The sequence below is a fragment of the Piliocolobus tephrosceles genome, chromosome 21 (assembly GCF_002776525.5).
Source record: "Piliocolobus tephrosceles isolate RC106 chromosome 21, ASM277652v3, whole genome shotgun sequence".
NCBI lineage: Eukaryota > Metazoa > Chordata > Mammalia > Primates > Cercopithecidae > Piliocolobus > Piliocolobus tephrosceles.
The window spans coordinates 50,412,419-50,424,903 of record NC_045454.1 but is presented as its reverse complement, the minus strand read 5'-3'; the positions used below and the strand labels follow the sequence as shown (position 1 = coordinate 50,424,903).

Genomic DNA, 12,485 nt, shown 5'->3' with positions numbered 1-12,485 from the left:
AAAAAAAAAAAAAAAAAAAAAAAAAAAACCAACCAAACAAATAAATATTAATTTAGGGGGGATGCCCCTTAAATTTTGCACTCAAGGTGAGTGTCCCATCCGCCTCCCCTGTCAGCTCTGACTCTCGGTGGCCTCTGACCCGGGGTTTGCTCCTGCAGATTCCAAGACCCGACGGAGTGGGTGGCCTACGTGGGTACGACCTACCTCAGTGGTTCGGAGGCCAGCACTGTGAGGGCCCGGGTGGCCCAGATCGTCAAGCACCCCCTGTACAACGCAGACACGGCCGACTTTGACGTGGCAGTGCTGGAGCTGACCAGCCCTCTGCCTTTCGGCCGGCACATCCAGCCCGTGTGCCTCCCGGCTGCCACACACATCTTCCCACCCAGCAAGAAGTGCCTGATCTCAGGCTGGGGCTACCTCAAGGAGGATTTCCGTACGCATCTTCCTGCAAGTGAACTCAGGCAGGCGGGCAGGCGATAACGCAGAAAAGGGCCGGGTGTGGTGGCTCATGCTTGTAATCCCAGCACTTTGGGAGGCCAAGGCGGGTGGATCACGAGGTCAGGCATTCGAGACCAGCCTGGCCAACATAGTGAAACCCCATCTCTACTAAAAAATACAACTACAAAAAAAAAAAAAATTAGCCTTGGGCTGGGCACGGTGGCTCACACCTGTAATCCCAGCACTTTTGGAGGCCGAGACGGGCGGATCACAAGGTCAGGAGATCAAGACCATCCTGGCTAACACGGTGAAACCCCGTCTCTACTAAAACTACAAAAAATTAGCCGGGTGCGGTGGTGGGCGCCTGTAGTCACAGCTACTCGGGAGGCCGAGGCAGGAGAATGGCGTAAACCTGGGAGGCGTAGCTTGCAGTGAGCCGAGATTGCGCTACTGCACTCCAGCCTGGGTGACAGAGTGAGACTCCATCTCAAAAAAATAAAAAATAGCCAGGCATGGTGGTGGGCACCTGTAATTCCAGGTACTCAGGAGGCTGAGAATTGCTTGAACCCAAGAGGCGGAGGATTGCTTGAACCCAAGAGGCGGAGGTTGCAGTGAGCCAAGATTGCACCACTGGACTCCAGCCTGAGTGACAGTGGGAGACTCTGTCTCAAAAAAAATAATAATAATAATAATAAAATAATAATAATAATGCAGAAAAACACAGTGGGTCTGCATTATTCTCTGATTCTGTATTCATGAATTCCACTGCTTGCTAAGATATATTTATAACCCATCATCGATGCTACTGCGATTTTTTTTTTTTTTTTTTTGAGATGGAGTTTCGCTCTTGTTGCCCAGGCTGGAGTGCAGCGGTACGAACTGTGCTTATTGCAGCCTCCACCTGTGGGTTCAAGTGATTCTCCTGCCTCAGCCTCCTGAGTAGCCGAGACTATAGGCATGCGCCACCACATCCAGCAACTTTTTTTTTTTTTTTTTTTTTTTTAGTAGAGACAAGATTTCACTATATTGGCCAGGCTGGTCTCAATCTCCTGACCTCAGGATCCTTTCACCTCATCCTCCCAAAGTGCTGGGATTATAGGTGTGAGCCACCTCACCCAGCCAAAAAATCTGATCTTAATGTACTGAAATGCACATCTAAATAGCCACACGTGGCCAGTGGCTACTGCATTGTGTGGTGTAGTTTCAGGGGTGGTCAGTCAGTCACAAGATGACTGACAGAGGGAAGTGGATCCAGTGGAGAAAAATAAGGCGGGGGTGGGGGCTGCAGCTTTAAATAGGGAGGTCAAGAGATGCCTCCTAGAGAGAGATGAAGGAGGAAGTCAGGCAGATTCTGCAGGGACAAGCATTTCGGCCAGCAGGAACAGCATGTACAAAGGCCCTGGGGTAGGAGGACAGCAAGGCAGCGCCCGGGGCTGGAGTTGATGTGACCTGATTTAATGTTTAGCGAGAGTGGGGCTGGCTGCTGGGTTGGGAATGGATTTCAGTTGGGTGGGACCAGAGTGACAGAGGTGAGTGAGGAACAGCTGTAATGACCCGGGCAAGGATGGGCGTGAGACAGGGGCTGATTCTGGGTATTTCTGGGGGCTGACTTGAGGCCGACTTGGAATTTGAGGACTGTGGATCTGGAAGGAGGGGCCTGAGATCCCTGAGATGGGGAATGCTGAGGGCGGAGCTTGTGGAGGGGAGATGAGGATCGCGGGCTGGGGGTGTTACGTCTGATGCTGCTTCCTTGTCCAGGCACAGAGTGTCACCAGGTGGGGTGTTCACCTTTTGCAGTTTCAGAGCCAGGTGTTGTAGGCAGCCACGCTTGCAGCTGGGGAAACTGAGGGAGGTTCAGAGAGATGGCCTTCAGCCTCCCAGCTCAAAGTGGCTGCCAGGGCTCCGGCACTCTCACCCTACTTTTCTCTCCCCATCGGGCCAGTGGTCAAGCCAGAGGTGCTGCAGAAAGCCACTGTGGAACTGCTGGACCAAGCACTGTGCGCCAGCCTGTATGGCCACTCACTCACTGACAGGATGTTGTGCGCTGGCTACCTGGACGGGAAGGTGGACTCCTGCCAGGTGAGCCCCCGACGCCCCAGACCCCAGAAAAACACAGACATAGGAGCGTGTTCAAATGCTGAGCAATTCACAGCTATCTGGATGTCCGTTCTTGAGGAATTTTAAAGCAGTTGGGACTGAGAGAGGCAGGTGCTACTTAGAGAATCTTCCAGAAGCTCTAACCTGACTGCACTTCCTCCTCTACCCTCCATGGCTCCCTGCTCCCTCCCAGTAGGCCCCAGTGTGTGCCACAGAGGCTGGGGTCCCTGTGTCATCTCCCTGGCTACGATGGGGTCCCTGTGTAAATCCCCCCAGCTGCCCTCTAAACCGGGACTTGTGTGGGGATACAGATGCTGTTCCCAGCACCAGGCCTGATACCACGTGCCACCCAAGAAACACCTCTTGTATGAATGATGCCAGCACATACCCTGGGCATCAGATTCTCTCCATCTGTACGGGAAAGGTTGGTCTATGGGAAGCCCGTGGACTCTTGCCCCTGGGTAGTCAGCTGGGCCAAGAGAAATCTGCAGGCTCAACTCAAGAAGTTTCCAGGGCTGGGGGCGGTGGCTTACGCCTGTAATCCCAGCACTATGGGAAGCCGAGGCGGGTGGACCACTTGAGGTCAGGAGTTTGAGGCCAGCCTGAGCAACATGGTGAAACCCCGTCTCTACTAAAAATACAAAAATTAGCCGGGCATGGTGGCGAGTGCCTGTAATCCCAGCTACTCGGGAGGCTGAGGCAGGAGAATCATTTGAACTGGGAGCCGGAGGTTGCAGTGAGCTGAGATCGCAACATTGCACTTCAACCTGGGCGACAAAGCGAGACTCTGTCTCAAAAACGCTGGCTACCTGGCAGGAGTCCACCTTCCCGTCCACGTAGCCAGCCAAGCTGCCTCTGCTGTTTACCTGGAACCTTCTTTTTTTCTCTTTTTTTCTTTTTAGATGGAGTCTTGCTCTGTCGCCCAGGCTGTAGTGCAGTGGCATGATCTCAGCTCACTGCAACTTCTGCCTCCCAGGTTCAAGCGAGTCTCCTGCCTCAGCCTCCAGAGTAGCTGTGATTATAGGTGCACGCCACCACACCTAGCTAATTTTTGTATTTTTAATTAATTAAGACAGTGTCTTGCTCTGTCACCCAGGCTGGAGTGCAGTGGCACCATCTTGGCTCACTGCAACCTCTGCCTGTCAGGTTCAAGCAATTCTCATGCCTCAGCCTCCCAAATAGCTGGGATCACAGGTGCCCACCACCACACCTGGCTAATTTTTGTATTTTTAGTAAAGACAGGGTTTCGCCATGTTGGCCAGACTAGACTCAAAATCCTGGCTTCAGGTGATCCGCCCACCTCATCCTCCTAAAGTGCTGGGATTAGAGGTGTGAGCCACCACGCCCAGCCGACAATTACAATTTTTGTTTTCAATGTATCTCATTGTTCTTTCTTCTTTCAGCCACTTGGTCTTGTTTTGCAGTGTTCTGTTCTTGTTTCATGGACACCATTTCTTCTTTTTCTCTGAGGATCGTAATTTAATCCCAGTTATGGTTCTTCTATATTCTGTTTGTGATTAACTGTATTTCAGGCAAACATAAGTTATTCTGTTGTAACTGAGTGTCTTTATTTCATGGAGATTGGAATCCCTCAAATGGTGCTTAAGAATGAAAGGCCGGGTGCAGTGGCTGACACCTGTAATCCCAGTACTTTGGGAGGTTGAGGCACCCAGGTCTCTTGAGGCCAGGAGTTTGAAACCAGTCAGGGCAACATAGCAAAACTCTGTCTCTACAAAAACAAAAACAAAAACCAGACGGGTTTGGTGGTGCATGCTTATAGTCCCAGCTACTTGAGAGGCTGAGGTGGGAGGATTATTTGAGCCTGGGAGGTGGAGGCTGCAGTGAGCCAAGATCACAGCACTGCACTCTAGCCTGAGTGACACAGTGAGACCCCATCTTTAAAAAAAGAAATTGAAAATTTTAAAATGTCACTCAATTCTTGATGTGATCTCATATTTGCTATTCACTTTCTCTTGGTGGGGGACATTAACACCTTGTGTTCTTGGATTCTCTGGCCCCTTTCAAGGGACCAAAGACCTCCTGGTCTTATTGATCCTTTGTGGTTGCCCAAATCCCTTTTCTACCCCAACCAACCCAGGTCCTCTTGAGAAAGCTTTCTCTTTTGTCTTGAGCTTCCCCACACGGGCTGGGCTGCCGCTTCCTTCTGTCAGCCTCTCATGATTCTTCATGGCTTCAGTCCACCACCAGGATCTCCCCTGCCTAATTTTTTAGCGTGGTTGTGGATTCCTGTCTTTTTTTTTTTTTTTTTTTTTTTGAGACGGAGTCTGGTGCTCTGTCGCCCAGGCTGGAGTGCAGTGGCCGGATCTCAGCTCACTGCAAGCTCCGCCTCCCGGGTTTACGCCATTCTCCTGCCTCAGTCTCCCGAGTAGCTGGGACTACAGGCGCCCGCCACTTCGCCCGGCTAGGTTTTTTGTATTTTTTAGTAGAGACGGGGTTTCACCATGTTAGCCAGGATGGTCTCGATCTCCTGACCTCGTGATCCGCCCATCTCGGCCTCCCAAAGTGCTGGGATTACAGGCTTGAGCCGCTGCGCCCGGCCGATTGCTGTCTTTTTTGTGTATACCTTTGCTCTTGTTTCTAAGGGCTGGTGGGTGAGGAAAAGATAGGGAGAGACTGCTACACGTGCTTAGGTTCCCATATTGAAACCAGAAGCTGGAGAAAATGCTAGGAACTAATAAGAGAGGGCTCGTCTTTAAGAATGTAAGAGTCGGCCGGGCCCGGTGGCTCACCTGTAATCCCAGCACTTTGGGAGGCCGAGGTAGACAGATCACTTGAGGTCAGGAGTTCAAGACCATCCTAGCCAACATGGTGAAACCCTGTCTCTACTAAAAATACAAAAAATGAGCCGGGCGTGGTGGCAGGTGCCTGTAATCCCAGCTACTTAGGAGGCTGAGGCAGGAGAATCACTTGAACCTGGGAGGCGGAGGTTGCCGTGAGCTGAGATCGTACCACTGCACTCCAGCCTGGGCAACAGAGCAAAACTTCTGTCTCAGAAACAAAAACAAACAAAAAACACACACAGAATGTAAAAGTCAGGATGAGCTGGATGTGGGAAGGTAAAAAATGGTGAGGCCGGATGAGTGAGAGCAGATGAAGCAATGCTTCATTGGGAGCAATGCTACAGCTACCAGTGAGATACCTGGAGGCACCCGCATGGCAGTCATACTGTCAGCCTAAGCAAGTGGTGACATTATCAAAGATCTACTGGGTTAAGAAGAGGAGGGGATGTTACTTATTTGGGTTATGTTTTAGCGTTCCAGATGTAGGACTGAAAGACATCTTGGAGATCCTATAGTCCAACTGCCTTGGGTGGTGGTGGTGGTTTTTTTTCCTTCCTCCACAGAAGAGGGAAACAGGTTCTGAGATGTGAATGATCAGCCCACAAGTGCTCTGTGAGCTCGGGTGGAGAGAGGTCCTGGCAGTCCCAGCTCAGAGCTGCTGCTTGGGCCTCGCAGCCCTGGCATTTGGACTGGCTGCTGCTGACCCATCCTGAGGGTATGTTTTGGTTTCCTAGGGTGACTCAGGAGGACCCCTGGTCTGCGAGGAGCCCCCTGGGCGGTTCTTTCTGGCCGGCATCGTGAGCTGGGGAATCGGGTGTGCAGAAGCTCGGCGTCCGGGGGTCTATGCCCGGGTCACCAAGCTACGTGACTGGATCCTGGAGGCCACCACCAGAGCCAGCATGCCTCTGGCCCCCACAGTGGCTCCTGCCCCCGCCGCCCCCAGCACGGCCTGGCCCACCAGTCCTGAGAGCCCTGTGGTCAACACCCCCTTCAAATCCACACAGGCCCCCAGCACTGTGCCTCTTGACTGGGTCACCGTTCCTAAGCTACAAGGTATTTTCGGGGCAGAAAGGTAGAAGATGATGTACGCGCCCATCTTGATTTAGGGAGAATTGATATCATCATAGTATTTTTATAATTTTGGGTCTTCCTGTTCAAGGAAAGGTCACGTGTATCCATTTATTCCCATCTTCTGTTGCGTGTACCCTCATGGTATCTTTCTGTCCATAGGTCTTGCCCATGTCTTGCTAACTATGGCGATCTATCAATGGAATACTTTTTTTTTTTTTTCTTTTTGAGAGAGAGTCTCACTCTGTCACCCAGGCTGGAGTGCAGTGGCATGATCTTGGCTCATTGCAACCTCCGCCTCCCGGGTTCAAGCAATTCTCCTGCCTCAGCCTCCCAAGTAGCTGGGATTACAGGTGTCCACCACCACACCCAGCTAATTTTTGTATTTTTAGTAGAGACGGGGTTTCCACATGTTGGTCAGGCTGGCCTCGAAGTCCTGACTTCACGATCCGCCCACCTCAGCCTCCCAAAATGCTGGGATGACAGGCGTGAGCCACCTCGCCCAGCCTGGAATACTTCCTATTGTATTTTCAAATAGCTTGTACCCAGACAACTTGTAGGATTGGCCGGGCGCGGTGGCTCATGCCTGTCATTGCAGCACTTTGGGAGACTGAGGCGGGAGGATCGCTTGAGGTCAGGAGTTCAAGACCAGCCTGGCCAACATGGCGAAACCCTACTAATTTTTAGTCTGTACTAAAAATTAGCTGGGCGTGGTGGATGACACCTGTAATCCCATCTACTTGGGAGGCTGAGGCAGGAGAATCGCTTGAAGCCAGGAAGCTGAGGTTGCAGTGAGCCGACATGGCACCACTGCACTCCAGCCCGGGTGATAAGAGCACAACTCCATCTCAAAAAAAAAAAGAAAAAAGAAAACTTGTAGGACTATATCTATTTCCAAAACCTGTTAGTTGCTTTCACACACACACACACACACACACATATATATATGTATATATATATATTTTTTTCTGAGACAGAGTTTCACTCTTGTTGCCCAGGCTGGAGTGTAGTGGTGTGATCTCGGCTCACCGCAACCTCTACCTCCCGGTTCAAGTGATTCTCCTGCCTCAGCCCCCTGAACAGCTGGGATAACAGGCGTGCATCACTACGCTCGGCTAATTTTTGTATTTTTAGTAGAGTCAGGGTTTTGCCATGTTGGCCAGGCTGGTCTCGAACTCCTGACCTCAGGTGATCTGCCTGCCTTGGCCTCCCAAAGTGCTGGGATTACAGGTGTGAGCCACCGCGCCCGGCCATGCTTCATTTCAGTTCACCTACACCCCATACTCTGTTCCGAAACCCCATAGCAATCGTACCCCTTCCTTTTCTGAGCTGCCCCATGGTCTCCTGGAGTGCAGCCCTGTCTTTGCAAGGAGCCCGTAAACCTGGCTTTGTGGGCTGCGGGTCTGTGGCGGGGTCTGTTGCGGGGGGTCTTCAGGCTGACTGGGCTGCTGTTGTTTTCTTAACTTCCGTCCCCCAGGCTAGGCCACGAACTTGCTGCAAGACCTTGGGCAAACTATGGACACCTCGAAGCCTCCACGGCTTCATCTGTGGAACGGGCGGGATTGCGGCCCCTTTAGGGCCTGGCTGCAGTTGGTGTCCTGGGACCCTACCCACCCCCGTGCTCCCATCCGAGCAGGCCAAGATCCCCAGACCTGGTCTTGTGTCCCCCTTCCAGAATGTGGGGCCAGGCCTGCAATGGAGAAGCCCACCCGGGTCGTGGGCGGGTTCGGAGCTGCCTCCGGGGAGGTGCCCTGGCAGGTCAGCCTGAAGGAAGGCTCCCGGCACTTCTGTGGAGCGACTGTGGTGGGGGACCGCTGGCTGCTGTCTGCCGCCCACTGCTTCAACCAGTAAGGCCCGCCTCCTCCAGGAAGGCTTCCGGGTTTCCCTCCTCACCAGCCCCTCCCTGTCAGAAACCATCCTGCTGGTGCCCCCCCGACCCCTCGCCCCACCCCGGGGAGCAGCCCTTCCTCTCCGGAGGGCAGCTGAGAGACAGGAGGGAGCTGGTGCCCAGGCTTCTGAGGACAAACGGGGCCTAACCAGGGGAGTGGGGGAGGGTTCCTTCCCCACTGCTTGCTGCCCAGGCAGCATTTATCTTGGAGATTCCCAGGCACGGTGGCCCACATCCGTGGTCCCAGCTACTCAGGAGGGTGAGGCAGGAGGATTGCTTGAGCCCAGGAGGTCGAGGCTGCAGTGAGCCTGATGGTACCACTGCACTCCATCTGGGGCAGCAGAGCGAGACCCTGTCTCAACAAAAAAAGAGAGAGACTCATAAAGCTGTAGGGGGTTGGGAGGGCTTTGGCACAGGTGTAGAAAATGAAGCCTGAGGGTCCCCTGACTTGCCCAAGGTCCCCCAACTCGGGATCCTTTACAGGAGGAGCCTGGCAGCCCCTCTTCCCCTGGTCCTCCTCCCTGGAGCCGAGGGTCAGAGGAATGGTCCTGGGGCCCAGGCAGCCCTGTGTGGTTTTCCAGGGGGGTGCACCAGCCCTGTCCGTCCCCCAAGAAGGCGGGCATGTGCTGCAGGGCAGGCACGTCTGAGGGCCCTGTCTCCACAGCACAAAGGTGGAGCAGGTTCGGGCCCACCTGGGCACTGCATCCCTCCTGGGGCTGGGCGGGAGCCCAGTGAAGATCGGGCTGCGGCAGGTGGTGCTGCACCCCCTCTACAATCCTGGCATCCTGGACTTCGACCTGGCTGTCCTGGAGCTGGCCAGCCCCCTGGCCTTCAACAAATACATCCAGCCTGTCTGCCTGCCCCTGGCCATCCAGAAGTTCCCCGTGGGCCGGAAGTGCATGATCTCCGGATGGGGAAATATGCAGGAAGGAAATGGTGAGTCCTGCCCCGATAGAGGGGAATGGTGGATTTATTCTCCAGGGCCTGGCCTGGGGAGGACCAGGATGGGCATCTCTTACCTGGACCTTAAACCAATTCCATGGCACAGGGACCTCTGTGGCTGATCCCTTTGTCTTTAGTCCCACTGCCCACACACCACTCACCTCCCCATTCCATCTGGGGGCAAAATCTGGCCTGTTGCCTGTTTGTATAAATAAAGTTTTATTGGAACAAGGGCCACGTTCTCACATCAACAGACTGTCTATGGCTGCTTTCCTGCAATAGCAGCAGAGTTAAATACTTGTGACAGAGACTGGTCTTTAAAGCCGAACATTATTTATTTATTTATATATTTTTTTTCCGAGACGGAGTCCCGCTCTGTCACCCGGGCTGGAGTGCAGTGGCCGGATCTCAGCTCACTGCAAGCTCCTCCTCCTGGGTTCACGCCGTTCTCCTGCCTCAGCCTCCCGAGTAGCTGGGACTACAGGCGCCTGCCACCTCGCCCGGCTAGTTTTTTGTACTTTTTAGTAGAGATGGGGTTTCACCATGTTAGCCAGGATGGTGTCGATCTCCTGACCTCCTGATCCACCCGTCTTGGCCTCCCAAAGTGCTGGGATTACAGGCGTGAGCCACCACGCCCGGCCCTAAAGCCGAACATATTTAAATTCTCAGGCCATTTATATAAAACGTTTGCTGGTGGCCACATGCGGTGGCTCACACCTGTAATCCTAGCACTTGGGGAGGCTTCAGCCAGTGGATCTCTTGCAGTCAGAAGTTTAAGACCAGCCTGGCCAACAGGGCGAAACCCTGTCTCTACTAAAAAAATACAAAAATTGGCTGGGTGCGGTGGCTCACGCCTATAATCCCAGCATTTTGGGAGGACGAGATGGGTGGATCACTTGAGGCCAGGAGTTCGAGACCAGCCTGCCAAATATGGTGAAAGCCCATCTCTACTAAAAATACAAAAATTAGTCCAGTGTGGTGGTGCACGCCTGTAATCCCAGCTACTCGGGAGGCTGAGGCAGGAGAATCACTTGAACCCGGGAGGCGGAGGTTGCAGTGAGCTGAGATCACGCCATTGCACTCCAGCCTGGGCAAAAAGAGGGAAACTCTTGTCTCAAAAAAAAAAGCAAACTTCCCACCCCAACAGTTAATGCTTCCCTTGACCTCAGAACGGCCTCCGACACGTTACCCAGGTGCTAGGGCGGCAGCCCCATGGGGACGGGGGGAGACTTTTGCGCTCTGAGTGAGGAATCCGAGGCCCACCTCCTTCTCACTCTGTGGCTTTGTGTGATTCCTGCAACTCTGAGCCCTGGCTTCTTCGTCTGTGGGGTGGGGATGCTGCATCTCGGCACTGTTACCGGACCCGAACTGGAGCTGCTCTGAGGATCACTCTGCAAGTGGCCTTTCTGGGCTCTTTCCCTGGCAGCCACCAAGCCCGAGCTCCTGCAGAAGGCGTCCGTGGGCATCATAGACCAGAAAACGTGCAGCGCGCTCTACAACTTCTCCCTCACAGACCGCATGATCTGCGCAGGCTTCCTGGAAGGCAAAGTTGACTCCTGCCAGGTAAGCATTCAAAGCGGGAAACCGGGCAGTATTTAGATGAAATGCCCACACCCGTTCACCTGGCAGTTCTGTGTGTGCAGACCTAGTTGTCTTCCCTTCCTTTCCTTCCCTCTCTTTCCTTCTCTTTCTCTCTCTCTGACGGAGTCTTGCTCTGTCACCCAGGCTGGAGTGCAGTGGCACGATCTTGGCTTACTGCAACCTCCACTTCCTGGGTTCAAGCAATTCTCCTGCCTCAGCCTCCCGAGTAGCTGGTATTACAGGCATGTGCCACCATATTTTTGTATTTTTAGTAGAGATGGGGTTTCACCATGTTGGCCAGGATGGTCTCGATCTCGATCTCCTGACCTCATGATCCGACTGCCTCGGCCTCCCAAAGTGCTGGGATGACAGGCGTGAGCCACTGCACCCAGCCTAGATTTTTTTTTTTTTTTGAGATGGAGTCTTGCTCTGTTGCCCAGGCTGGAGTATAGTGGCATGATCTTGGCTCACTGCAACCTCTGCCTCCTGGCTTCAAGTGATTCTCCTGCCTCAGCCTCTGGAGTAGCTGGGACTACAAGTAGGCATGTGCCTCCATGCCCAGCTAATTTTTGTATTTTTAGTAGAAACGGGGTTTCACCACGTTGGCCAGGCTGGTCTTGAACTCCTGACCTCAGGTAATCTGCCCGCCTCAGCCTCCCAAACTGCTAGGATTGCAGGACTGAGCCACTGCGCCCGGCCAGAGCCACCATGCTCAGATTTCTGAAGGGCTCAACTGTGCATGCAAAGACAGGTTAATTTTCAGGCTAGGTGCAGTGGCTCATGCCTGTAATTCCAGTGCTTCAGGAGGCTGAGGTAGGATCAGTTGAGGCCAGGACTGCAAAACCAGTCTGGGTGACATAGTGAGACCCCGTCTCTACAAAAATGAAAAAAAAATTGACAGGCAGAGTGGCAGGTGCCTGTGGTCCCAGCTCCTTGGGCAGCTGAAGTGAGAGGATCTCTTGAGCCCAGGTGTTCTAGGCTGCAGCAAACCGTGATCACACCACTGCACTCCATCCTGGGTGACACGGCAACACCCTATCTCAAAAAACAAAGGCAGGTGCAGTGGCTCCTGCCTGTAATCCCAGCACTTTGGGAGGCAGAGGTTGACAGATCACCTGAGGTAGGCAGTTCAGGACTGGCCTGGCCAACATGGTGAAACTCCATCTCTACTAAAAAAATACAAAAATTAGCCAGGAAAGGTGGCGGGTGCCTATAATTCCAGCTGCTCGGGAGACTGAGGCAGACAGAATTGCTTGAGCCCAGGAGGTGGAGGTCACAGTGAGCCGAGATCGTGCCACTGCACTCCAGCCTGGGCAACAGAGCGAGACTTCGCCTAAAAAAAAAAAATAAAAGGCATCAGATTTCAATAGTAACTCTCAAGGTTAGATGCCATTATTAGGCCGGGCGCGGTGGCTCAAGCCTGTAATCCCAGCACTTTGGGAGGCCGAGACGGGCGGATCACAAGGTCAGGAGATCGAGACCATCCTGGCTAACACGGTGAAACCCCGTCTCTACTAAAAAGCACAAAAAACTAGCCGGGCGAGGCGGTGGGAGCCTGTAGTCCCAGCTACTCAGGAGGCTGAGGCAGGAGAATGGCGTAAACCCGGGAGGCGGAGCTTGCAGTGAGCTGAGATCCGGCCACTGTACTCCAGCCTGGGTGACAGAGCGAG

The 12,485-nt window shown here is 53.4% G+C and overlaps 1 protein-coding gene across 1 annotated transcript in view; it reads left to right on the top strand.

Annotated features, from left to right (window-relative positions):
* TMPRSS9 (transmembrane serine protease 9) overlaps positions 1-12,485 on the top strand; it is a 41,538-nt gene that overhangs the window by 18,672 nt on the left and 10,381 nt on the right. Inside the window, exons 7-12 of the mRNA XM_026449493.2 lie at positions 159-433; positions 2,381-2,517; positions 6,071-6,389; positions 8,080-8,251; positions 8,957-9,228; positions 10,661-10,797. Coding sequence (XP_026305278.1) covers positions 159-433; positions 2,381-2,517; positions 6,071-6,389; positions 8,080-8,251; positions 8,957-9,228; positions 10,661-10,797 — 1,312 coding nt within the window. The remainder of the gene's footprint in view (positions 1-158; positions 434-2,380; positions 2,518-6,070; positions 6,390-8,079; positions 8,252-8,956; positions 9,229-10,660; positions 10,798-12,485) is intronic.